This window comes from Oncorhynchus masou, chromosome 27 (genome assembly GCF_036934945.1).
Source record: "Oncorhynchus masou masou isolate Uvic2021 chromosome 27, UVic_Omas_1.1, whole genome shotgun sequence".
Taxonomy (NCBI): Eukaryota; Metazoa; Chordata; class Actinopteri; order Salmoniformes; family Salmonidae; genus Oncorhynchus; species Oncorhynchus masou.
The window spans coordinates 2593642-2620339 of NC_088238.1; the positions used below are offsets into that span (position 1 = coordinate 2593642).

At 45.6% G+C, this 26698-nt stretch overlaps 1 protein-coding gene across 1 annotated transcript in view; it reads left to right on the forward strand.

Annotated features, from left to right (window-relative positions):
• Positions 1-4770: 4770 nt before the first annotated feature.
• The window catches only part of LOC135515566 (carboxypeptidase M-like), a 123661-nt gene continuing 101733 nt past the window's right edge, over positions 4771-26698 (forward strand). Inside the window, exons 1-2 of the mRNA XM_064939186.1 lie at positions 4771-4987; positions 5380-5566. Of these exons, the coding sequence (XP_064795258.1) occupies positions 5404-5566 (163 nt within the window). The 5' untranslated portion in view covers positions 4771-4987; positions 5380-5403. The remainder of the gene's footprint in view (positions 4988-5379; positions 5567-26698) is intronic.

Genomic DNA, 26698 nt, shown 5'->3' on the forward strand with positions numbered 1-26698 from the left:
CCAGTTTTTTAGGTCCACATCTTCATATTCAAAATGTCCGTCTCTGTCTTTTGTTCAAGCGTGAATATTCTCTCTATTAAACCTCTTGAAACTCCCCATCCCGGATCCGGGATCGTGACTAAAGCCTCAGGCTCATTAGCATAACGCAACGTTAACGATTTCTGAAAATCGCAAATAAAATGAAAATAATGTGCCTACTCTCAAGCTTAGCCTTTTCTTAACAACACTGTCATCTCAGATTTTCAAAATATGCTTTTGAACCATAGCAATTCACTAATTTGTGTAAGAGTATGCTAAGCTAGCTTAGCATTTTGAGTAGCATTTAGCACGCAACATTTTCACAAAAACCAGATAACCAAATAAATAAAATCATTTACTTTTGAAGAGCTTCGGATGTTTTCAATGAGGAGACTCTCAGTTACATAGCAAATGTGCAGTTTTTCCTGAAAGTGTCTTTGTGTAGGAGAAATCGCTCCGTTTTGTACATCACATTTGGCTACCGAAACTAACCGAAAATTCAGTCACCTACAACGTCAAACTTTTTCCGAATTAACTCCATAATATCGACCGAAACATGGCAAACGTTGTTTGGAATCAATCCTCAAGGTGTTTTTTCACATATCTCTTCATTGATATATCGTTCGTGGAAGCCTGCTTTCTTCTCTAAATTCCATCGAAAAATACTAGCAGCTGAGTTTTGCGCACCAATTTCGGCGCAGGACACCGGGCGGACACCTGGTAAATGTGGTCTCTTATGGTCAATCTTCCAATGATATGCCTACAAATACGTCACAATGCTGCAGACACCTTGGGGAAACGACAGAAAGGGCAGGCTCGTTCCTCTCGCATTCACAGCCATATAAGGAGACAATGGAAAACGGAGCCTCAAAAATCCTGCTCATTTCCTGGATGCCGTCTCATCTTGGTTTTGCCTGTAGCTCACGTTCTAGGGCACGCACAGAGAATATCTTTGCAGTTCTGGACACGTCAGAGTGTTTTCTTTCCAAAGCTACCAATTATATGCATAGTCGAGCATCTTTTTGTAACAAAATATTGCGCTTAAAACGGGCACGTCTTTTTATCCAAAAATGATATAGCGCCCCCAGAGTTTCAAGAGGTTAATCCCGTTTCTTCCCAAGTATCTACTGGCGCATCTCGTTCTATCACTTGAAATTCCAGTTCAAACCACTTCCTCTTTGTATCCACGTTTGAGCGTTTTCTTTCGCCTTTTGGCGTCATCTGGTGGCCAGAATACGTCACTAGCTTTCGGTTGGATTTTTTTGCATGGAATCGACACTCACTTTCACTTTCAGCGTTTTCAAGTCTCTCAAGGACAAACGCTGCGCTCATGTATCCAGATTAACAGGAAGTTACTGGTTGTTTGTTTTCAGTGTTTCTGTCCACTGCTCTTTCTCAGTGTTTTTTTTCTCATTGACTAGCTGAGCTGCACACTTTACCTTCACTCTGTTTCACTACATTTGTCCCAATGTCCCCATGTCCCCATTTCCTGTTGTCCCCATTTCCTGCTGTCCCAATGTCCCCGTGTCCCCATTTCCTGCTGTCCCAATGTCCCCATGTCCCAATGTCCCCATGTCCCAATGTCCCAATGTCCCCATTTCCTGCTGTCCCCATGTCCCAATGTCCCAATGTCCCCATTTCCTGCTGTCCCAATGTCCCAATGTCCCCATGTCCCCATGTCCCCATGTCCCAATGTCCCCATTTCCTGCTGTCCCCATTTCCTGCTGTCCCCATTTCCTGCTGTCCTCTCCCTGTCAAAGCCGTGAACCCTCTGGTTTTCTGTCCGTGTGTGAGGAGCACATTTTGGCATAATGATTTGTTTTCCTGCGCCTTGCTTTTGCCGTATGCTGGACACTGTTGTTGATTTGTGTTTGTACCCACAACGTGAGCATTCTCCCCGTGACCTTTCTTTTACTAGTTGTTACAAGGTCTTTGTCTTTTGTTGATTTGTGTTTGTACCCACAACGTGAGCATTCTCCCCGTGACCTTTCTTTTACTAGTTGTTACAAGGTCTTTGTCTATTTTTTGCCATTTCTGTGTTGTCTCTTGCTTATGCACCTTGTCAACGGGCACCTCGACTTCATCATAGCTTAGCAGGAGATCTGGTTCTCTGAGTAATCTGCCTCACACTTGGTCATGTTTTGATTCCACACAGAATTCTGTCCCTTTGTCAATGACTCTGTAGGTTGTTGAAACTCAGTATTTTGCTTTATGTTTTAAACCACATAAGCATCCATTGTTCTTACACTCTCCTAAAAAAGACATGTCTCAGGTGCATCAGATGTGTTTCTTGGCTCAGAGTACGTTCGGGAAAACATTTTTTTTTTAATACAGCCAAGTCAAAAGTATTGAATACCTTGATTAATTCATCTCTGGCTACGTGGCACATTTCACTTTTTTTACGGATTTCTCTGAGATTCCACTGGCTGATGGTATAAAGGTTGAATTTCTGGATCCACACTCTCCGATTTTCGTCTAGATTTCCCTCTAGGTTCAGAGTAGTTGGTGGTCTCATTTGGGATAGATTTCCCTCTAGGTTCAGAGGAGTTGGTGGTCTCATTTGGGATAGATTTCCCTCTAGGTTCAGAGAAGTTGGTGGTCTCATTTGGGATAGATTTCCCTCTAGATTCAGAGGAGTTGATGGTCTCATTTGGGATAGATTTCCCTCTAGGTCCAGAGTAGTCGGTGGTCTCATTTGGGCTAGATTTCCCTCTAGATTCAGAGTAGTTGATGGTCTCATTTGGGCTAGATTTCCCTCTAGGTCCAAGGTAGTTGGTGGTCTCATTTGGGATAGATTTCCCTCTAGGTCCAGAGTAGTTGGTGGTCTCATTTGGGATAGATTTCCCTATAGGTCCAGAGTAGTTGGTGGTCTCATTTGGGATAGATTTCCCTCTAGGTCCAGAGTAGTTGGAGGTCTCATTTGGGATAGATTTCCCTCTAGGTCCAGAGTAGTTGGTGGTCTCATTTGTTCCATGTTTCGTAATGTTGAGCTGTCCTTGTATAACTTTTTAACATATGACACCATGTAATATAATAGCCTGCTGAGGCAGGAATGCGGGTAGAAGAACCATGTTTATCAGATGTCATGGGTCAAGTGCAAGTACAGATGATCACATAAAGTAATTAGTAAACAGCGCCACCCTCAGGCACTCCAGGTAAGTACATGTACATACTTACATTCACACCATTGAACTACCTTGTCCGATGAAAACAGGAAGTAATGACATCACACCTAAAAAAAACAACCTTTTTCTTAAAAACCAACAGTGCAGAGTAAAAATGTAATGGTTGTGTTTCCAAAACGCATTTAGACAAATTGTGCATTAATAAATTGGCGACAGCCTGTATGTCCTCCAACCCCTGTTTCGTGTGGTCGCCCGCGAAAGCCAGCATTGATAGAATGCAATAATTGACCAGTATTTGCCATACTCTAATAATGATCATCCGCCCACGTGTCGCCGAGGTCCGTGGTCGCCACGGTGAAACTTGGACACGCATAGATCTGAAATAATCGGAATGACGAAAACTTTCCAGCCAATCAGAAAAAGCAATTCGGAGCAATTCAGACATTCGTGAAAGTCAGGACAATCCGTGTTCTGCAAATAAACGTTATTGTTATAGTTGAAAACGTTTATATTGCAAGATGTAGGCATTTAGTATGAAATGTGTAGTGGAGCATTATAGTGACCCTCTTATCTTTAAAATGATTCGGCAATCATCCTTTTTTTTTTTTTTTTTTTTTTTTGAAAAACTGTTTCCATGAACATTTGTTGCAATAAAGAAAGTTTGACCAAAGAAAAAAAATCCCCTCCTGTCAAATGGATACATTTTTGTTGTTGTCAATCTTTTAGAAAAATTATCCTGTAGGCAAAGTAGAAGTAGTTTTCATATACAAACGTCATACGTCCGAACTCAGAAACAAACACGCTTCCCCATAAATAACATGGTCGTTGTGGCAGAACGTTTATTTTGATTGGCCATTTTCTGCATTTACCAAAGTTCCATCCGGAAGCCTGATTTCAGAGTTGTTATTTTTTCAAAGCATGAAAACTGTTTTAATCAAACTATTACATTAATCAGACTATCCACAATAACCGCATTACTGTGTGCATGTAACCCTACTCATTGTTTTTGTCTAATAAACCTGGGTCAACGGTAACCTGCCTGGTGTCTCTGAATAAAAAATATAGGACAAAATAAATTTAAAAAAAAATGAAGTCTGCTAGAATTTGTTAGAATTAACCTATAAAGCTTTTGAAGTTGTAGGCTAGATAATGTAGAGGTGTGTTTATTAATTTAGTAAGTGCACGTGATCTGGATAATCATGTTCTGTAGCCTGTTGATCAGCAACTTATCATGGAGAGAAAGGTAGTGGTGTCAAACCACACACCTGCAGGTGAAGCCCACAGGGATCCCACCCTCTCGTCTCCCAAATGGCACCTTATTCGCAGTGGTACACTATTTGTATATATATAAATATATGTATTAAAAAAAATATATATATGTATATAAAAAAAAGTTTGATATCAAACCTTAAAACTTACCTTAACCTTTAACTTCAAAATTTGACAACTTCTACATTTGCATTTGGAGTAACTTCCAAATTGTACGTTGGTGCAAATGTGGATAAACGTCAAAATGGTAAAACCGTGAGATCATGTTGAGTTGAGAACTGTTTAGCTCCGCCTCGCCTCTGCCGGCTACTGTACAAAAACTTGCCGTGTGTGAATATAGTGATAATGCCATACAGGGCGGTGTGCAGGCAGGCAGGGGACCCGACGGTGTAATGTGGTCGGGGGGAGGGTTGATCTGTCGACGAAGAACCATTCGAGCGATTTGGAACTTTAAACAGTTGTTATGAATGCGGTCGGACAGGCGAGCGTGACCGCGGTGTGACTTCAAGAGACGTCTTCACAGAAGAAGTTGTGCGCACACAGCGAGCTGCAGGAAATATACATTTAGCAATAAGGTAATGTAGAATGTCATGTGAATAGGCTATAAAAAAATTTTTTGTGTGAATTTAGTATATTTTGATGTATTTTAGACATGTTTATTGATGGCCTAGTCTACACTTCTATAGACACGTTTTATTCCGGCCTAAAAAATAAGAATTGCTTGCAACATGTTCTCATTTAGATGGCTATAATTTGAGAGAAAATACTAAACCTTAGTGCATTGAGAAATGTAACGCCAGGTAACTGCACACTGGCGCTGTCCATTGACGTTATTGCTGACTTCAGTGTCAAGTTGTGCGCGTGGCTACTATGTCCTCGTGAGTTTTTGGTTCATATTTGACGGTGTTGTATTTTATTTTAAATCGGATTAACGTTTTTTTTCTTAAACTTCGTTTTTGTGGGTTAGGTTGTCACTGTCCCGTACGAGACGATGTTTCTTTTTGCGCTCTGCCTATACCTCGGGAAGTTGGTGTCGTCCGGTGTCAGTTTGGAGTTCCGTTATCACAACACCGTGGAGGTGGAGAGATACCTGCGGGACGTTAACAACACCTTCGACTTCACACACCTGCACAGTATTGGAAAGTCTGTTGAAGGTAAGAAGACCCCTCATATGTTGTCTTGAAATGTAAAATAGGAAATAGAAATTCACTCTTTGATATACCCATGTTGAGCCTAGATTTTGTCACAGGTGAGAGAGAGCCTAGGACATTTTCAAGTTTGATACGATTTTTTTGGGGGATCTTTGTAAGCAGGGCACGCGTTTTGGAGACTTCTGGTATATCATCAATATAAATCAATCACGTAATTTTTTTGGGTGAATCATTCAGCAGTTTTTACCAGATTAAGTAAAATACCGTTGGAAATTAATGTTGACAATTTTTATATTCCTAAAATGTCATTTGAAAATGATGCTGTCGCTGCTTCCAGTTGGTCAGACATATATATATATATGCCCAATGGCAAGTGTCCAAATCAATAACCAATATGCATAAACGGTTCGTGATCTACTGAAAACATAAAATGTACTATCAACACATACATGTGCAACAATAGTAATCACATTACTTACATATTCCTTTTTTTAATGGGTACCTTATAAACTGCACTTGCACCAAAAACCCTGTTTTGTTAAGTGTCACTCATTGATTAGGGAGTTGCAACTGTTGAAACTACCACAAACACATGACAAGCTGGTTATATTTTTACATCACTGGTTCGAGGACAACCAGCAGAAGTCAGCTACATTTTGGAAATGTTCCTAATTAGAAATATGCTAATTAGCAAAAATTGTCTGTGATGAGATGCGAACTCCCAACGTTTGGATTGCTAGACGTTCCTGTTATACACCCACCCACCCACCCACCCCTCCATCCTTCTTTTTGCTTTAAGTAACCATCTGTCTTATGTAACCATACGAAACTTAACATATCATACTAAATTGACTATCTCAGATTTACATAACAGGAATAATACGAAATGTTCTGAGACCAGGTTGGAAACGTGGAATAACCTATACGTGGTTGGTTCGATGAGCGTTAGTAGGAGGCTTCTATGTATATTTTACGTAACAGAATAATACGAAATGTTCTGAGACCAGGTTGGAAACGTGGAATAACCTATACGTGGTTGGTTCGATGAGCGTTAGTAGGAGGCTTCTATGTATATTTTACGTAACAGAATAATATTAAATGTTCTGAGACCAGGTTGGAAACGTGGAATAACCTATACGTGGTTGGTAAGATGAACGTTAGTAGGAGGCTTCTATGTCTATTTTACGTAACAGAATAATACGAAATGTTCTGAGACCAGGTTGGAAACGTGGAATAACCTATACGTGGTTGGTTCGATGAGCGTTAGTAGGAGGCTTCTATGTATATTTTACGTAACAGAATAATACGAAATGTTCTGAGACCAGGTTGGAAACGTGGAATAACCTATACGTGGTTGGTTCGATGAGCGTTAGTAGGAGGCTTCTATGTATATTTTACGTAACAGAATAATATTAAATGTTCTGAGACCAGGTTGGAAACGTGGAATAACCTATACGTGGTTGGTAAGATGAACGTTAGTAGGAGGCTTCTATGTCTATTTTACGTAACAGAATAATACGAAATGTTCTGAGACCAGGTTGGAAACGTGGAATAACCTATACGTGGTTGGTTCGATGAGCGTCAGTAGGAGGCTTCTATGTATATTTTACGTAACAGAATAATACGAAATGTTCTGAGACCAGGTTGGAAACGTGGAATAACGTATATGTGGTTGGTTAGATGAACGTTAGTAGGAGGCTTCTATGTATATTTTAAAATGCCAGATGTTGATTTCAGGAGGCTGCCTTCACGGAAAATGGAACAACTTTTTCTGTTAGTCCCATTTCAATTAATCACGACCCGCCATAGGATATCAACAGTGACAGTTTGACTTTCAAACCTGTGTATTGGTATGAATTAACAGTACAAAACCAAAGATATTGATCTGTTTTTTTTAAAGCAATTGATCTTGTGTCATCGTGTTGAGTATAAACTTTTATACTAATAAAACCAATCTGAGGTAAAAAGTTTGTAATATCCCCCTCCCCCCACTTCGATGTGGTCAAAATGGCAGCTTGTGTTTTGTAGTAACCCGGTAACATCACGGAAAGTCACGTAATATACATTTTAATTAGATACGGCAAAATATCTTATTTCTGTGATGATAGTAAATCATGCAAACACTGATTTGTTCAATATTCACGTGTATTTCTCACTAGTTTAACCATTTTAGAGATGTAAAAACAAACAAAAAAATGTTCCTAAGCAGAATTGAACCAGGCGCTCCACACGCTAAAACACGAGGGTTCCTCAAGGGTTCTTTAGGAAGGCTGATGGCTTTTTATGTGCAACCATAATGACTCTGAACTCTTCAATGGTTCTTTACAGTTCACAAAATGATTCTTTGCTGTTTTAGTGATAATTAAAATGTAGGGGGGGGGGGGGTAATATAAGATTTCGGGGAATGGTTTAGTCACAGCTCTTTGTACAACCGTGAGTGAGGGTTTCATTCCAGTTGATCTATGACGTTAAATGTTATACAGATGTAATTGATTCCGTCTCAGCCTATGAACCCATCTTCCCCTCTCATCAGAGGACTCTTTGTAAACCGGGTCCCTGCCTGCCAGCCAGTGACTGCAGCTGGCTCATGTGAAGACTGGCCTAAACAGACCGTTAATATAGCATTCTGACCACTGCTCTCAGCCTCCCAGCGGCTAATCCTCCTGCTCCCAGCCTCCCACCAGCCAGCCCTACCTCGTCCTCCTGCTCCCAGCCGGCCCTACCTCGTCCTCCTGCTCCCAGCCGGCCCTACCTCGTCCTCCTGCTCCCAGCCGGCCCTACCTAGTCCTCTTGCTCCCAGCCTCCCACCAGCCGGGCCTACCTCGTCCTCCTGCTCCCAGCTCCCCCTGGTCCTCCTACTCTCCAGCCTCCCTCTGGTCCTACCTAGTCCTCTTCTGGTCAAACCTAGTCGTCCTACTCACCAGCCTCCCTCTGGTCCTACCTAGTCGTCCTGGTCTCCAGCCTTCCTTTTGTGTCCCCCCCCCCCAGTGCTGCGTGGTTACCCCCCCCCCAGTGCTGCGTGGTTACCCCCCCAGTGCTGCGTGGTTACCCCCCCAGTGCTGCGTGGTTACCCCCCCAGTGCTGCGTGGTTACCCCCCCCCAGTGCTGCGTGGTTACCCCCCCCCCCAGTGCTGCGTGGTTACCCCCCCAGTGCTGCGTGGTTACCCCCCCCCCCCAGTGCTGCGTGGTTACCCCCCCCCAGTGCTGCGTGGTTACCCCCCCAGTGCTGCGTGGTTACCCCCCCCAGTGCTGCGTGGTTACCCCCCCCCAGTGCTGCGTGGTTACCCCCCCCCAGTGCTGCGTGGTTACCCCCCCCCCCCCCAGTGCTGCGTGGTTACCCCCCCCCCCCCCCCCAGTGCTGCGTGGTTACCCCCCCCAGTGCTGCGTGGTTACCCCCCCCAGTGCTGCGTGGTTACCCCCCCCCAGTGCTGCGTGGTTACCCCCCCCAGTGCTGCGTGGTTACCCCCCCCAGTGCTGCGTGGTTACCCCCCCCCCAGTGCTGCGTGGTTACCCCCCCCAGTGCTGCGTGGTTACCCCCCCAGTGCTGCGTGGTTACCCCCCCAGTGCTGCGTGGTTACCCCCCAGTGCTGCGTGGTTACCCCCCGTGCTGCGTGGTTACCCCCCCCCCAGTGCTGCGTGGTTACCCCCCCCCCAGTGCTGCGTGGTTACCCCCCCCCAGTGCTGCGTGGTTACCCCCCCCAGTGCTGCGTGGTTACCCCCCGCCCAGTGCTGCGTGGTTACCCCCCCCAGTGCTGCGTGGTTACCCCCCCCCAGTGCTGCGTGGTTACCCCCCCCCAGTGCTGCGTGGTTACCCCCCCCCAGTGCTGCGTGGTTACCCCCCCAGTGCTGCGTGGTTACCCCCCAGTGCTGCGTGGTTACCCCCCCCCCCCCCAGTGCTGCGTGGTTACCCCCCCCCCAGTGCTGTGTGGTTACCCCCCCAGTGCTGCGTGGTTACCCCCCCCCAGTGCTGCGTGGTTACCCCCCCCCCCCCCCCCCCAGTGCTGCGTGGTTACCCCCAGTGCTGCGTGGGCTGATGCCACACGCCTGGTTCTGGGGGCTGGGCTGATGCCACACCCCTGGTTCTGGGGGCTGGGCTGATGCCACACCCCTGGTTCTGGGGGCTGGGCTGATGCCACACCCCTGGTTCTGGGGGCTGGGCTGATGCCACACCCCTGGTTCTGGGGGCTGGGCTGATGCCACACCCCTGGTTCTGTGACGTGTCTGGGTGTAGTTTTACCACACCATGTGGATTATTACGGTACATTCTGAAAGTATTCAGACCCTTTGACTTTTTCCACATGTTACGTTACAGCCTCATTCTAAAATGGATTGATGAGGAAAAACCCCAATTTAATCTATACACAATGACCTCACAATACACCGTAATGACCTCACAATACACCGTAATGACCTCACAATACACCGTAATGACCTCACAATACACCGTAATGACATCACAATACACCGTAATGACCTCAAAATAACCCGTAATGACCTCACAATAACCCATGACATCACAATACCCCATAATGACATAGCAAAAACTGTTTTTAAGAAATGTTGGTAAATGTATTACAAATAAAAAATGAAATATCACATTTACATAAGTATTCGGACTCTTTACTCAGTACTTTGTTGAAGCACCTTTGGCGGTGATTACAGCATAGTCTTCTTGGGTTTGACGCTACAAGCTTGGCACACCTGTATTTGGGGAGTTTCTCCCATTCTTCTCTGCAGATCCTCTCAAGCTCTGTCAGGTTGGATGGGGAGTGTCGCTGCACAGCTATTTTCAGGTCTCTCCAGAGATGTTTGATCGGGTTTAAGTTCGGGCTCTGACTTGGTCACTCAAGGAAATTCAGAGACTTGTCCCAAAGCCACTCCTGTGTTGTCTTGGCTGTGGGCTTGGGGTCGTTGTCCTGTTGGAAGGTGAACCTTCACCCCAGCCTGAGGTCCTGAGCACCTTGGAGTATGATTTCATCAAGGATCTCTCTGTATTTTTCTCCGTTCAGTATCTCGATCCTGACTAGTCTCCCTGCTGCTGAAAAACATCCCCACAACATGATGCTGCCACCACCATGCTTCACTGTAGGGATGGTGCCAGGTTTCCTCCAGATGTGACGCTTGGCATTCAGGCCAAAGAGTTCAATCTTGGTTTCACCAGACCAGAGAATCTTGTTTCTCATGGTCTGAGAGTCCATTAGGTGCCTTTTGGCAAACTCTAAGCGGACTGTCATGTGCTTTTTAATGAGGAGGGACTTCCATTTGGCCACTCTTCCATATCCAGATTCAGAGGAGATGATTGGTGGAGTGCTGCAGAGATGGTTCTTCCATCTCCACTGAGGAACTCAGTCAAAGTGACCATCGGGTTCTTGGTCAACTCCCTGACCAAGACCCTTCTCCCCCGGGACTGCTCTGAGATGCACTGTCAACTGTGGGACCTCTTTTATATAGACAGGTGTGTGCCTTTCCAAATCATGCCCAATCAATTGAATTTACCACAGTTGGACTCCAGTCAAGTTGTAGAAGTATCTCAAGGATGATCAATGGAAACAGGATGCACCTGAGCTCCATGTCTTAGTCTCATAGCTAAAGTTCTGAATACTTTATGTAAATAAGGTATTTCAGTTTTTTTTATTTTTTTAATACATTTGCAAAAAATTCTTTGTCAATATGGGGTTCAGTGTGTAGATTGAGGCTTATGTGTTTTAATCCATTTTAGAATAAGGCTGTAACGTAACAACGTGGAACAAGGGAAGGTGCTTCTGGCGCGGCAAAGTTGACAGAGATTCCTGTCTGTTGGTGTTGTAAAGAGAGATTCAGGAGATACCCCTGCCTGTTGTTGTTGTAAAGAGAGATTCAGAGGAGATACCCCTGCCTGTTGGTGTTGTAAAGAGAGATTCAGAGGAGATACCCCTGCCTGTTGGTGTTGTAAAGAGAGATTCAGAGGAGATACCCCTGTCTGTTGGTGTTGTAAAGAGATTCAGAGGAGATACCCCTGTCTGTTGGTGTTGTAAAGAGAGATTCAGGAGAGATTCCTGCCTGTTGGTGTTGTAAAGAGAGATTCAGAGGAGATACCCCTGCCTGTTGGTGTTGTAAAGAGAGATTCAGGAGAGATCCCTGTCTGTTGGTGTTGTAAAGAGAGATTCAGAGGAGATACCCCTGCCTGTTGGTGTTGTAAAGAGAGATTCAGGAGAGATTCCTGCCTGTTGGTGTTGTAAAGAGAGATTCAGAGGAGATACCCCTGCCTGTTGGTGTTGTAAAGAGAGATTCAGGAGAGATTCCTGCCTGTTGGTGTTGTAAAGAGAGATTCAGAGGAGATACCCCTGCCTGTTGGTGTTGTAAAGAGAGATTCAGAGGAGATACCCCTGCCTGTTGGTGTTGTAAAGAGAGATTCAGAGGAGATACCCCTGCCTGTTGGTGTTGTAAAGAGAGATTCAGGAGAGATTCCTGCCTGTTGGTGTTGTAAAGAGAGATTCAGAGGAGATACCCCTGCCTGTTGGTGTTGTAAAGAGAGATTCAGAGGAGATACCCCTGTCTGTTGGTGTTGTAAAGAGAGATTCAGAGGAGATACCCCTGCCTGTTGGTGTTGTAAAGAGAGATTCAGAGGAGATACCCCTGTCTGTTGGTGTTGTAAAGAGAGATTCAGAGGAGATACCCCTGCCTGTTGGTGTTGTAAAGAGAGATTCAGAGGAGATACCCCTGCCTGTTGGTGTTGTAAAGAGAGATTCAGGAGAGATTCCTGCCTGTTGGTGTTGTAAAGAGAGATTCAGAGGAGATACCCCTGCCTGTTGGTGTTGTAAAGAGAGATTCAGAGGAGATACCCCTGCCTGTTGGTGTTGTAAAGAGAGATTCAGAGGAGATACCCCTGCCTGTTGGTGTTGTAAAGAGAGATTCAGAGGAGATACCCCTGTCTGTTGGTGTTGTAGATTCAGGATCAGAGAGGCCTGACACTTTCTTGTCTGGTGAGAAACTCTATTTTGTAACATACAGTACAGGCTTTATCCCAAATGGCACTGTATTCCCTATAGGCCCTGGTCAAAAGTTGTGCACTATATAGGGTACCAGTTGGGACTCAGACACAACAGTTTTGATAAGGATCTTGGCTGAGGTTCAGGACTGTCACGCAGGCTGCTGCCGACCAGAGTAGTGTCTCTCTCACACACACACACACTGTCAGTCATGTGGCTCACAGATCACTGCTGCTGCAGCATGAACACAGAACGGTCTCTTGTTACTTTAAAACAATGAAGGTGATTTTAACGCTGCAGTCCAACGTGAATTGATGAAATCTAGCCGTCCCCCTGGGTTTAAACAAATAGCCTATCGATAAATCCTACCTACATGGGAATACAGCTGTGTTATCTTACCTTTCCTTATTGTAACAAGCTATGACTCTCTTGTGTTTTTATAGTTGTAGGAGTCCCAGAGACTGACGGTTCTCTCAGAGCAGTATATCTTTAGAGTGACTTTAGAGAGAGAACCCAGCAGTAGTGGTGATGTCCTCCTCCAGCAACCCCTCTCGGATGTCGGAAGGGGAAAAAAAAACACAAGTCCTCTTTCCCAACGACAACAGATCCCGTTGTCGTGACGACCGTTCCATTTTGTTACAGATGCATTTAGTAGGGGGCTCACAGAGACGGACGGTGTGAGATGTTTATTCAGCTGGCGTTGTCATGCAAGGAAGATGGTCCCAGGGTGTGAAAAGAAAAGGACTGTGTGTGTGTTCTCTCATCTCTGATTTGAAAGTGACATCCTCTCTAGTCAGGTCCTTGCTGTCGGCCGGCCTGCCTCAGACTCAATCAGAGAGAGAACGGGAGGGATGGACTAAACTAGAACAATCACTGTTGGGAATGACATGGGAGGTGATGGAGGTGGAATTGGAGTGGAGGGAGAGGTGGTGCAGACAACCCCTGGATTTACAGTTCATTGTATCTGTTCGGGTTCTTCATCTCCTTGTCAATCTCCCCGGGTTACCTTGCCAGTTGGTGGCATTTCTGTGGCGGCTCTGTCTGTCTGTGCTTTGCATGGCTGGACACAAAGCTGGCATTGAGGCACCCTCTTCCAGCTCTCTTTCTCTCTCTCCCTCTCTCTCGTTTCAGTCAGATTCAAATGCAAATTGAGACTCTCAACCTCTGGAGCAGGAACTGGGCTTGCTTCCAAAATGGCACCCTATTCCCTATATAGTGCACTACTTTTAGACCAGGGCCCATATGTCTTAGTGCACTACATTTGACCTATGTAGGGAATAGGGTTCCTATTTGGGACGTACACTATGTTATTACCATAGTTGACTCACTGCTGCTTCCTGACTCGGTCCCTGTTCCCTTTTGATTCTGAGAAGACAGACCAGACTACAGGACCTTGTGTTTCTGAGAAGACAGACCAGACTACAGGACCTTGTGTTTCTGAGAAGACAGACCAGACTACAGGACCTTGTGTTTCTAAGACAGACCAGACTACAGGACCGTGTGTTTCTGAGAAGACAGACCAGACTACAGGGCCGAGTGTTTCTGAGAAGACAGACCAGACTACAGGACCTTGTGTTTCTGAGAAAACAGACCTGACTACAGGACCTTGTGTTTCTGAGAAGACAGACCAGACTACAGGACGTTGTGTTTCTGAGAAGACAGACCAATCTACAGGACGTTGTGTTTCTGAGAAGACAGACCAGACTACAGGACCTTGTGTTTCTGAGAAGACAGACCTGACTACAGGACCTTGTGTTTCTGAGAAGACAGACCAGACTACAGGACCTTGTGTTTCTGAGAAGACAGACCAATCTACAGGACGTTGTGTTTCTGAGAAGACAGACCAGACTACAGGACCTTGTGTTTCTGAGAAGACAGACCAGACTACAGGACCTTGTGTTTCTGAGAAGACAGACCAGACTACAGGACCTTGTGTTTCTGAGAAGACAGACCAGACTACAGGACCTTGTGTTTCTGAGAAGACAGACCAGACTACAGGACCTTGTGTTTCTGGGAAGACAGACCAGACTACAGGACCTTGTGTTTCTGAGAAGACAGACCAGACTACAGGACCTTGTGTTTCTGAGAAGACAGACCAGACTACAGGACCTTTTGTTTCTGGGAAGACAGACCTGACTACAGGACCTTTAGATTCTGAGAAGACAGACCAGACTACAGGACCTTGTGTTTCTGAGAAGACAGACTTGACTACAGGACCTTGTGTTTCTGAGAAGACAGACCTGACTACAGGACCTTGTGTTTCTGAGAAGACAGACCAGACTATAGGACCTTGTGTTTCTGAGAAGACAGACCAGACTACAGGACCGTGTGTTTCTGAGAAGACAGACTTGACTACAGGACCTTGTGTTTCTGAGAAGACAGACCTGACTACAGGACCTTGTGTTTCTGAGAAGACAGACCAGACTATAGGACCTTGTGTTTCTGAGAAGACAGACCAGACTACAGGACCGTGTGTTTCTGGGAAGACAGACCAGACTACAGGACCGTGTGTTTCTGGGAAGACAGACCAGACTACAGGACCTTGTGTTTCTCACCCCCTTCCCCCCCCCCTTAATGATTTAGATGCACTATTGTAAAGTGGCTGTTCCACTGGATGTCAGAAGGTGAATTCACCAATTTGTAAGTCGCTCTGGATAAGAGCGTCTGCTAAATGACTTAAATGTAAATGTAATGTAAATGTAAGACAGACCAGACTACAGGACCTTGTGTTTCTGAGAAGACAGACCAGACTACAGGACCTTGTGTTTCTGAGAAGACAGACCAGACTACAGGACCTTGTGTTTCTGAGAAGACAGACCAGACTACAGGACCTTGTGTTTCTGAGAAGACAGACCAGACTACAGGACCTTGTGTTTCTGAGAAGACAGACCAGACTACAGGACCTTGTGTTTCTGAGAAGACAGACCAGACTACAGGACCTTGTGTTTCTGGGAAGACAGACCAGACTACAGGAGTGTTTCTGAGAAGACAGACCTGACTACAGGACCTTGTGTTTCTGAGAAGACAGACCAGACTACAGGACCTTGTGTTTCTGAGAAGACAGACCAGACTACAGGAGTGTTTCTGAGAAGACAGACCTGACTCTAGGACCTTGCGTTTCTGAGAAGACAGACCTGACTACAGGACCTTGTGATTCTGAGAAGACAGACCTGACTACAGGACCTTGTGATTCTGAGAAGACAGACCTGACTACAGGACCTTTAGATTCTGAGAAGACAGACCAGACTACAGGACCTTGTGTTTCTGAGAAGACAGACCAGACTACAGGACCTTGTGATTCTGGGAAGACAGACCAGACTACAGGACCTTGTGTTTCTGAGAAGACAGACCTGACTACAGGACCTTGTGTTTCTGAGAAGACAGACCAGACTACAGGACCTTTAGATTCTGAGAAGACAGACCAGACTACAGGACCTTGTGTTTCTGGGAAGACAGACCAGACTACAGGACCTTGTGTTTCTGAGAAGACAGACCAGACTACAGGACCTTTAGATTCTGAGAAGACAGACCAGACTACAGGACCTTTAGATTCTGAGAAGACAGACCAGACTACAGGACCTTGTGTTTCTGGGAAGACAGACCAGACTACAGGACCTTGTGTTTCTGAGAAGACAGACCAGACTACAGGACCTTTAGATTCTGAGAAGACAGACCAGACTACAGGACCTTTAGATTCTGAGAAGACAGACCAGACTACAGGACCTTGTGTTTCTGAGAAGACAGACCTGACTACAGGACCTTGTGTTTCTGAGAAGACAGACCAGACTACAGGACCTTTAGATTCTGAGAAGACAGACCAGACTACAGGACCTTGTGTTTCTGAGAAGACAGACCTGACTACAGGACCTTGTGATTCTGAGAAGACAGACCAGACTCTAGGACCTTGTGTTTCTGAGAAGACAGACCAGACTACAGGACCTTGTGTTTCTGAGAAGACAGACCTGACTACAGGACTTTGTGTTTCTGAGAAGACAGACCAGACTACAGGACCTTTAGATTCTGAGAAGACAGACCAGACTATAGAACCTTTTGATGTCATCGGTCTGTTTGTTTCTGATTTACATTTTTCTTTTCTATTTTAACCTATTTTTATTTTACCTTTATTTAACCAGGCATGTCAGTTAAGAACAAATTATTATTTTCAATGACGGCCTAGGAACAGTGGGTTAACTGCCTGTTCAGGGGCAGAACGACAGATTTGTACCCTTTGTCAGCTTGGGGATTCGAACTTGCAACCTTTCGGTTACTAGCAAGTAACTTGGCAAGTCAGTTAAGAATGTGTTCTTATTTTACATTGAAAGACGACCCCGACCAAACCCCTCCTCTAACCCGGACAACGCTGGGCCAATTGTGCGCCGCCCTATAGGACACCAGATCACGGCCGGTTGTGATACAGCCCAGGATCGAACCAGGGTCTGTAGTGATCCCTCTAGCATCACTACAGACCCTGCACTGAGATGCAGTGGCTTAGACAGCTGCGTCACTCAAGAGCTGAAAAGACGGACCAGATAATTAGAACCCTGTGATGGCATCTTGTTTGTTTCTGGTCTGTCTTCTCAGACTATAGAACCCTGTGATGGCATCTTGTTTGTTTCTGGTCTGTCTTCTCAGACTATAGAACCCTGTGATGGCATCTGTTTGTATCTGGTCTGTCTTCTCAGACTATAGAACCCTGTGATGGCATCTTGTTTGTTTCTGGTCTGTCTTCTCAGACTATAGAACCCTGTGATGGCATCTGTTTGTTTCCGGTCTGTCTTCTCAGACTATAGAACCCTGTGATGGCATCTGTTTGTTTCTGGTCTGTCTTCTCAGACTATAGAACCCTGTGATGGCATCTGTTTGTTTCTGGTCTGTCTTCTCAGACTATAGAACCCTGTGATGGCATCTGTTTGTTTCTGGTCTGTCTTCTCAGACTATAGAACCCTGTGATGGCATCTGTTTGTTTCTGGTCTGTCTTCTCAGACTATAGAACCCTGTGATGGCATCTTGTTTGTTTCTGGTCTGTCTTCTCAGACTATAGAACCCTGTGATGGCATCTTGTTTGTTTCTGGTCTGTCTTCTCAGACTATAGAACCCTGTGATGGCATCTTGTTTGTTTCTGGTCTGTCTTCTCAGACTATAGAACCCTGTGATGGCATCTTGTTTGTTTCTGGTCTGTCTTCTCAGACTATAGAACCCTGTGATGGCATCTTGTTTGTTTCTGGTCTGTCTTCTCAGACTATAGAACCCTGTGATGGCATCTTGTTTGTTTCTGGTCTGTCTTCTCAGACTATAGAACCCTGTGATGGCATCTTGTTTGTTTCTGGTCTGTCTTCCCAGACTATAGAACCCTGTGATGGCATCTGTTTGTTTCTGGTCTGTCTTCTCAGACTATAGAACCCTGTGATGGCATCTTGTTTGTTTCTGGTCTGTCTTCTCAGACTATAGAACCCTGTGATGGCATCTTGTTTGTTTCTGGTCTGGTCTGTCTTCTCAGACTATAGAACCCTGTGATGGCATCTTGTTTGTTTCTGGTCTGTCTTCTCAGACTATAGAACCCTGTGATGGCATCTTGTTTGTTTCTGGTCTGTCTTCTCAGACTATAGAACCCTGTGATGGCATCTTGTTTGTTTCTGGTCTGTCTTCCCAGACTATAGAACCCTGTGATGGCATCTGTTTGTTTCTGGTCTGTCTTCTCAGACTATAGAACCCTGTGATGGCATCTTGTTTGTTTCTGGTCTGGTCTGTCTTCTCAGACTATAGAACCCTGTGATGGCATCTTGTTTGTTTCTGGTCTGGTCTGTCTTCTCAGACTATAGAACCCTGTGATGGCATCTGTTTGTTTCTGGTCTGTCTTCTCAGACTATAGAACCCTGTGATGGCATCTTGTTTCTGGTCTGTCTTCTCAGACTATAGAACCCTGTGATGGCATCTTGTTTGTTTCTGGTCTGTCTTCTCAGACTATAGAACCCTGTGATGGCATCTTGTTTGTTTCTGGTCTGGTCTGTCTTCTCAGACTATAGAACCCTGTGATGGCATCTTGTTTGTTTCTGGTCTGGTCTGTCTTCTCAGACTATAGAACCCTGTGATGGCATCTGTTTGTTTCTGGTCTGTCTTCTCAGACTATAGAACCCTGTGATGGCATCTTGTTTCTGGTCTGTCTTCTCAGACTATAGAACCCTGTGATGGCATCTGTTTGTTTCTGGTCTGTCTTCTCAGACTATAGAACCCTGTGATGGCATCTGTTTGTTTCTGGTCTGTCTTCTCAGACTATAGAACCCTGTGATGGCATCTTGTTTGTTTCTGGTCTGTCTTCTCAGACTATAGAACCCTGTGATGGCATCTGTTTGTTTCTGGTCTGTCTTCTCAGACTATAGAACCCTGTGATGGCATCTGTTTGTTTCTGGTCTGTCTTCTCAGACTATAGAACCCTGTGATGGCATCTGTTTGTTTCTGGTCTGTCTTCTCAGACTATAGAACCCTGTGATGGCATCTTGTTTGTTTCTGGTCTGTCTTCTCAGACTATAGAACCCTGTGATGGCATCTTGTTTGTTTCTGGTCTGTCTTCTCAGACTATAGAACCCTGTGATGGCATCTTGTTTGTTTCTGGTCTGTCTTCTCAGACTATAGAACCCTGTGATGGCATCTGTTTGTTTCTGGTCTGTCTTCTCAGACTATAGAACCCTGTGATGGCATCTTGTTTGTTTCTGGTCTGTCTTCCCAGACTATAGAACCCTGTGATGGCATCTGTTTGTTTCTGGTCTGTCTTCTCAGACTATAGAACCCTGTGATGGCATCTTGTTTGTTTCTGGTCTGGTCTGTCTTCTCAGACTATAGAACCCTGTGATGGCATCTTGTTTGTTTCTGGTCTGTCTTCTCAGACTATAGAACCCTGTGATGGCATCTTGTTTGTTTCTGGTCTGCCTTCTCAGACTATAGAACCCTGTGATGGCATCTTGTTTGTTTCTGGTCTGTCTTCTCAGACTATAGAACCCTGTGATGGCATCTTGTTTGTTTCTGGTCTGTCTTCTCAGACTATAGAACCCTGTGATGGCATCTTGTTTGTTTCTGGTCTGTCTTCTCAGACTATAGAACCCTGTGATGGCATCTTGTTTGTGTCTGGTCTGTCTTCTCAGACTATAGAACCCTGTGATGGCATCTGTTTGTGTCTGGTCTGTCTTCTCAGACTATAGAACCCTGTGATGGCATCTTGTTTGTTTCTGGTCTGTCTTCTCAGACTATAGAACCCTGTGATGGCATCTTGTTTGTGTCTGGTCTGTCTTCTCAGACTATAGAACCCTGTGATGTCATCTGTTTGTTTCTGGTCTGTCTTCTCAGACTATAGAACCCTGTGATGGCATCTTGTTTGTTTCTGGTCTGTCTTCTCAGACTATAGAACCCTGTGATGGCATCTTGTTTGTTTCTGGTCTGTCTTCTCAGACTATAGAACCCTGTGATGGCATCTTGTTTGTTTCTGGTCTGTCTTCTCAGACTATAGAACCCTGTGATGGCATCTTGTTTGTTTCTGGTCTGTCTTCTCAGACTATAGAACCCTGTGATGTCATCTTGTTTGTTTCTGGTCTGTCTTCTCAGACTATAGAACCCTGTGATGGCATCTTGTTTGTTTCTGGTCTGTCTTCTCAGACTATAGAACCCTGTGATGGCATCTTGTTTGTTTCTGGTCTGTCTTCTCAGACTATAGAACCCTGTGATGGCATCTTGTTTGTTTCTGGTCTGTCTTCTCAGACTATAGAACCCTGTGATGGCATCTTGTTTGTTTCTGGTCTGTCTTCTCAGACTATAGAACCCTGTGATGGCATCTTGTTTGTTTCTGGTCTGTCTTCTCAGACTATAGAACCCTGTGATGTCATCTTGTTTGTTTCTGGTCTGTCTTCTCAGACTATAGAACCCTGTGATGGCATCTGTTTGTTTCTGGTCTGTCTTCTCAGACTATAGAACCCTGTGATGTCATCTTGTTTGTTTCTGGTCTGTCTTCTCAGACTATAGAACCCTGTGATGGCATCTTGTTTGTTTCTGGTCTGTCTTCTCAGACTATAGAACCCTGTGATGGCATCTGTTTGTTTCTGGTCTGTCTTCTCAGACTATAGAACCCTGTGATGTCATCTTGTTTGTTTCTGGTCTGTCTTCTCAGACTATAGAACCCTGTGATGGCATCTTGTTTGTTTCTGGTCTGTCTTCTCAGACTATAGAACCCTGTGATGGCATCTTGTTTGTTTCTGGTCTGTCTTCTCAGACTATAGAACCCTGTGATGGCATCTTGTTTGTTTCTGGTCTGTCTTCTCAGACTATAGAACCCTGTGATGTCATCTTGTTTGTTTCTGGTCTGTCTTCTCAGACTATAGAACCCTGTGATGTCATCTGTCTGTGCTCAGCCATTCACTTTTTTAATTGATTAGAACCTGGGAGGAATTAACTTTAGATTGGAGCCGTACGGATCCTGAGGCCTTAAGGGTTTAAAGTAAAGCAGGCGAAGAGAGGACAGAAGTCCTACAACAAGGGTGAAGATGACTCCCAAATTGTACCCTATTCCATGGCCTATATAGTGCCCTACTACTTATGACCAGAGCCCTATGGGGAATAAAGTGCCATTTGGGACACAGGCTAAGACCATACCCTCTGATGTAAAACTTCTTCAGCAGCCATTTTGAATACAGCTGATATCCTAGAGTGTGAATGGTACAGACGTAGTAGGATCTTAATTTGAGTCAGTTTGCTACAGCAGGAAAATGATCCTGCAGCAACAGGAAATGTGGATTATAATGTATTTTTTTTGAAAGGGGTTGATACATTCTTCGTTAGGGCAAATCAAGTCTGAAACTTCAAAGGGGAAATTACAAACTGTAGAAGCCTTTAAAAAAAACAACTAAAATACACCACAAGTTTGCAGGAAAATTCCCAGCAACAAGAGTGATCAAATGAAGGTCCTACATCTGTAGTTTGTCTTGCACCTTTGGAGAGGTATTTAAGCAGTACCGTTAAGCACTAGGCAGTATCTTTAAGTAGCGCGTTTAGGCGGTATCTCTAAGTAGCGTGTTTAGGCGGTATCTCTAAGTAGCGTGTTCGGGCGGTATCTCTAAGTAGCGTGTTCGGGCGGTATCTCTAAGTAGCGTGTTCGGGCGGTATCTCTAAGTAGCGTGTTCGGGCGGTATCTCTAAGTAGCGTGTTCGGGCGGTATCTCTAAGTAGCGTGTTCGGGCGGTATCTCTAAGTAGCGTGTTCGGGCGGTATCTCTAAGTAGCGTGTTCGGGCGGTATCTCTAAGTAGCGCGTTCGGGCGGTATCTCTAAGTAGCGCGCGTTCGGGCGGTATCTCTAAGTAGCGCGTTCGGGCGGTATCTCTAAGTAGCGCGTTCGGGCGGTATCTCTAAGTAGCGCGTTCGGGCGGTATCTCTAAGTAGCGTGTTCGGGCGGTATCTCTAAGTAGCGCGCGTTCGGGCGGTATCTCTAAGTAGCGCGCGTTCGGGCGGTATCTCTAAGTAGCGCGCGTTCGGGCGGTATCTCTAAGTAGCGCGTTCGGGCGGTATCTCTAAGTAGCGCGCGTTCGGGCGGTATCTCTAAGTAGCGAGCGTTTGGGCGGTATCTCTAAGTAGCGAGCGTTTGGGCGGTATCTTTAAGTAGCGAGCGTTTGGGCGGTATCTTTAAGTAGCGAGCGTTCGGGCGGTATCTTTAAGTAGCGCGCGTTTCGGCGGTATCTATCAGCGTTTTAACTACTTTTCAGGTGTGAAACAGAACATCATCATATCAAATTCCCACTTCATACTACAAAACCAACTCCATAAACAGTTTAAAATATATTTGACCGACAGTAAGACATTGTTGGCAGAATAGATGGATGAAGTTCTATTCTAATATCAGTCACCAATACATTTCTCGGTTGTCCAACAAATATTGTGTTCAGGTTGTAGATCACACCTAGCCTGGTACATTGTTTGCTGCCTCCACCCGTTCGCAATGACTCAATATTTTTGGACAAAAATGGACGAATGTAGTCCAGGCCCTACTGCCTGTAAACACACAGTCCAGTTCATAGTGAATGATGACAGGCCCTACTGCCTGTAAACACACAGTCCAGTTCATAGTGAATGACGACAGGCCCTACTGTCTGTAAACACACAGTCCAGTTCATAGTGAATGATGGCAGGTCCTACTGCCTGGAAACACACAGTCCAGTTCATAGTGAATGATGGCAGGTCCTACTGCCTGGAAACACACAGTCCAGTTCATAGTGAATGATGCCAGGCCCTACTTCCTGTCAACACACAGTCCAGTTCATAGTGAATGATGCCAGGCCCTACTGCCTGTAAACACACAGTTCATAGTGAATGATGCCAGGCCCTACTTCCTGTCAACACACAGTCCAGTTCATAGTGAATGATGCCAGGCCCTACTGCCTGGAAACACACAGTCCAGTTCATAGTGAATGATGCCAGGCCCTACTTCCTGTCAACACACAGTCCAGTTCATAGTGAATGATGCCAGGCCCTACTGCCTGTCAACACACAGTCCAGTTCATAGTGAATGATGCCAGGCCCTACTGCCTGTAAACACACAGTCCAGTTCATAGTGAATGATGCCAGGCCCTACTGCCTGTAAACACACAGTCCAGTTCATAGTGAATGATGCCAGGCCCTACTGCCTGTAAACACACAGTCCAGTTCATAGTGAATGATGCCAGGCCCTACTGCCTGTCAACACACAGTCCAGTTCATAGTGAATGATGACAGGCCCTACTGCCTGTAAACACACAGTCCAGTTCATAGTGAATGATGCCAGGCCCTACTGCCTGTAAACACACAGTCCAGTTCATAGTGAATGATGCCAGGCCCTACTGCCTGTAAACACACAGTCCAGTTCATAGTGAATGATGCCAGGCCCTACTTCCTGTCAACACACAGTCCAGTTCATAGTGAATGATGACAGGCCCTACTTCCTGTCAACACACAGTCCAGTTCATAGTGAATGATGCCAGGCCCTACTTCCTGTAAACACACAGTCCAGTTCATAGTGAATGATGACAGGCCCTACTGCCTGTAAACACACAGTCCAGTTCATAGTGAATGATGCCAGGCCCTACTTCCTGTCAACACACAGTCCAGTTCATAGTGAATGATGACAGGCCCTACTGCCTGTAAACACACAGTCCAGTTCATAGTGAATGATGCCAGGCCCTACTTCCTGTCAACACAGTCCAGTTCATAGTGAATGACGACAGGCCCTACTGTCTGTAAACACACAGTCCAGTTCATAGTGAATGATGGCAGGTCCTACTGCCTGTAAACATACAGTCCAGTTCATAGTGAATGATGACAGGCCCTACTGCCTGTAAACACACAGTCCAGTTCATAGTGAATGATGACAGGCCCTACTTCCTGTCAACACACAGTCCAGTTCATAGTGAATGATGACAGGCCTCTGTACAAATGGCTTGTTTGCATAAAGGTCTACTGTATCTCTGATTGGCTCTGCTGCACCGGTCTGCGTAGAATCCGGTCCAGGTCAAGTGTTTTTAATCAGGGTTTTATTTACAACGGTGTCTATTGATTGTCCAACTGCCCGGCAGCTTTCCCTGTTTGTTGCTATAGAATCATAAATGTCTTCTTCTACGTCATTCCCAAACATTCCATGAATTTATGAAACTGGGAAAATGACCAAATCTAAGTGCTCATTGGCAATTTATTTTTAAGTGTCATTCTTCCTGGTGTGTGAGATTTTTAATAAGATTTCCTGTTGCTAAACACTGTCAGTTCCACTATAAGTAGAGTACAGTATCTTTAGGCCCTCTTGTGTACCTGCCTGGCTCCCTGCCTGCGCTAAATCTCTGGCAGATTGTGAGGTCATCGTGTTTCAAGGCCTGTCGCGCCTTAATTTAACCTCCCTCCTAATCTTCTGGTGACCCCCGTGCCGCTCGGGGTGAGAGACTCTTGGCTAATTACTGTTTTAAATCTAGTACACCACCTGCCTCGTCCCTTCTCCTCCGCTGACTCCCTCTCTGATCATTCCTCTACTGCCCCCCCCTCCCCCTCCCTTCCTACTTGACCCCTCCCGTGCGTCTTCGTGTCCTGTAGACACTTCGAGGGGGTTCGTCTTCAAGCCCCTGGACAGAAACAGCTGTGCTGAGATGACAGGCTTCTACGTTCAACCTTTCCGACATAATTGGTCAGAGGTTTAGTGTGTGATTTGTGTGGAGCAATTGGTTCCATTATAGACTTGTCTTAGAGCCATAAGAGGGTAAACAAACCCACTAGTTATGATGAAAGGGGAACAGCGTTTCTATCCTGTAGTCTGCTACTATAGATGTTGTGATTAAAGGAGAACAGTTTCTATCCTGTAGTCTGCTACTCTAGTTGTTATGATTTAAAGGGGAGCAGAGTTTCTATCCTGTAGTCTGCTACTCTAGTTGTTATGATTTAAAGGGGAACAGCGTTTCTATCCTGTAGTCTGCTACTCTAGTTGTTGTTGTGATTAAAGGAGAACAGTTTCTATCCTGTAGTCTGCTACTCTAGTTGTTATGATTTAAAGGGGAGCAGAGTTTCTATCCTGTAGTCTGCTACTCTAGTTGTTGTTATGATTTAAAGGGGAGCAGAGTTTCTATCCTGTAGTCTGCTACTCTAGTTGTTGTGATGAAAGGAGAGCAGAGTTTCTATCCTGTAGTCTGCTACTCTAGTTGTTATGATTTAAAGGGGAGCAGAGTTTCTATCCTGTAGTCTGCTACTCTAGTTGTTATGATTTAAAGGGGAGCAGAGTTTCTATCCTGTAGTCTGCTACTCTAGTTGTTGTGATGAAAGGGGAGCAGAGTTTCTATCCTGTAGTCTGCTACTCTAGTTGTTATGATTTAAAGGGGAGCAGAGTTTCTATCCTGTAGTCTGCTACTCTAGTTGTTGTTATGATTTAAAGGGGAGCAGAGTTTCTATCCTGTAGTCTGCTACTCTAGTTGTTGTTATGATTTAAAGGGGAGCAGAGCTTCTATCCTGTAGTCTGCTACTCTAGTTGTTGTTATGATTTAAAGGGGAGCAGAGCTTCTATCCTGTAGTCTGCTACTCTAGTTGTTGTGATGAAAGGAGAGCAGAGCTTCTATCCTGTAGTCTGCTACTATAGTTGTTATGATTAAAGGAGAACAGAGCTTCTATCCTGTAGTCTGCTACTCTAGTTGTTATGATTAAAGGAGAACAGAGCTTCTATCCTGTAGTCTGCTACTCTAGTTGTTATGATTAAAGGAGAACAGAGCTTCTATCCTGTAGTCTGCTACTCTAGTTGTTATGATTTAAAGGAGAACAGAGTTTCTATCCTGCGGCCAGAAGCAGCTCGTCTTGAGGATGACTCCCTGCTGCCTGACGTACTGGCCACGGAGCAGGTTCAGACGTGTTGTGTGGTAGAGCTCTGACATCCCTCTGACTAATACTGGAACACAGGAAGTCTCTCTCATACAGGACAATAATCTATACTACCTCCCGAAGTGTACATTCCTTCACTATATATCCCACAAAATGTAAATGCGTTGGATTGGTTGAGCTGGGATAGAGGGAGTTTCATTCTCTTCCTATTGAACGCTATTTGAGGTTATTGAGACGTTTGGGGGGGGGGGGGGGGCAGGCAGAGGAGAAGGGGAGGGGAGGGGGGAAGGAGAGGGGGCAGAGGAGAAGGGGCAGAGGAGAAGGGGAGGGGGGGGTGGGGCAGGCAGAGGGGGAGGGGGGGCAGAGGAGAAGGGGCAGAGGAGAAGGGGAGGGGCAGAGAAGGGGGGCAGAGGGGAAGGGGAGGGGGCAGAGGGGAGGGGAGGGGGCAGAGGAGAAGGGGGGGGGGCAGAGGAGAAGGTGGGAGGGGGAAGGGGTGGGGGGCAGAGGAGAAGGGGAGGGGGTGGGGCAGGCAGAGGGGGAGGGGGGGGGGCAGAGGAGAAGGGGCAGAGGAGAAGGGGAGGGGCAGAGAAGGGGGGGGGCAGAGGAGAAGGGGGGGGGGCAGAGGAGAAGGTGGGAGGGGGAAGGGGTGGGGGGGCAGAGGAGAAGGGGAGGAGAGGGAGCTGTGAGCTGACATGGAGTTGCCAGGTGCCAGTCCACGAAATCAAAAACACTCTTTGAATAATGTCCTGTCCTGCTCTAGGGGCTGGTGGGGAAAAAACAGGCCGTCCCACGAACACACTGGCGCACAAGTTTGAATT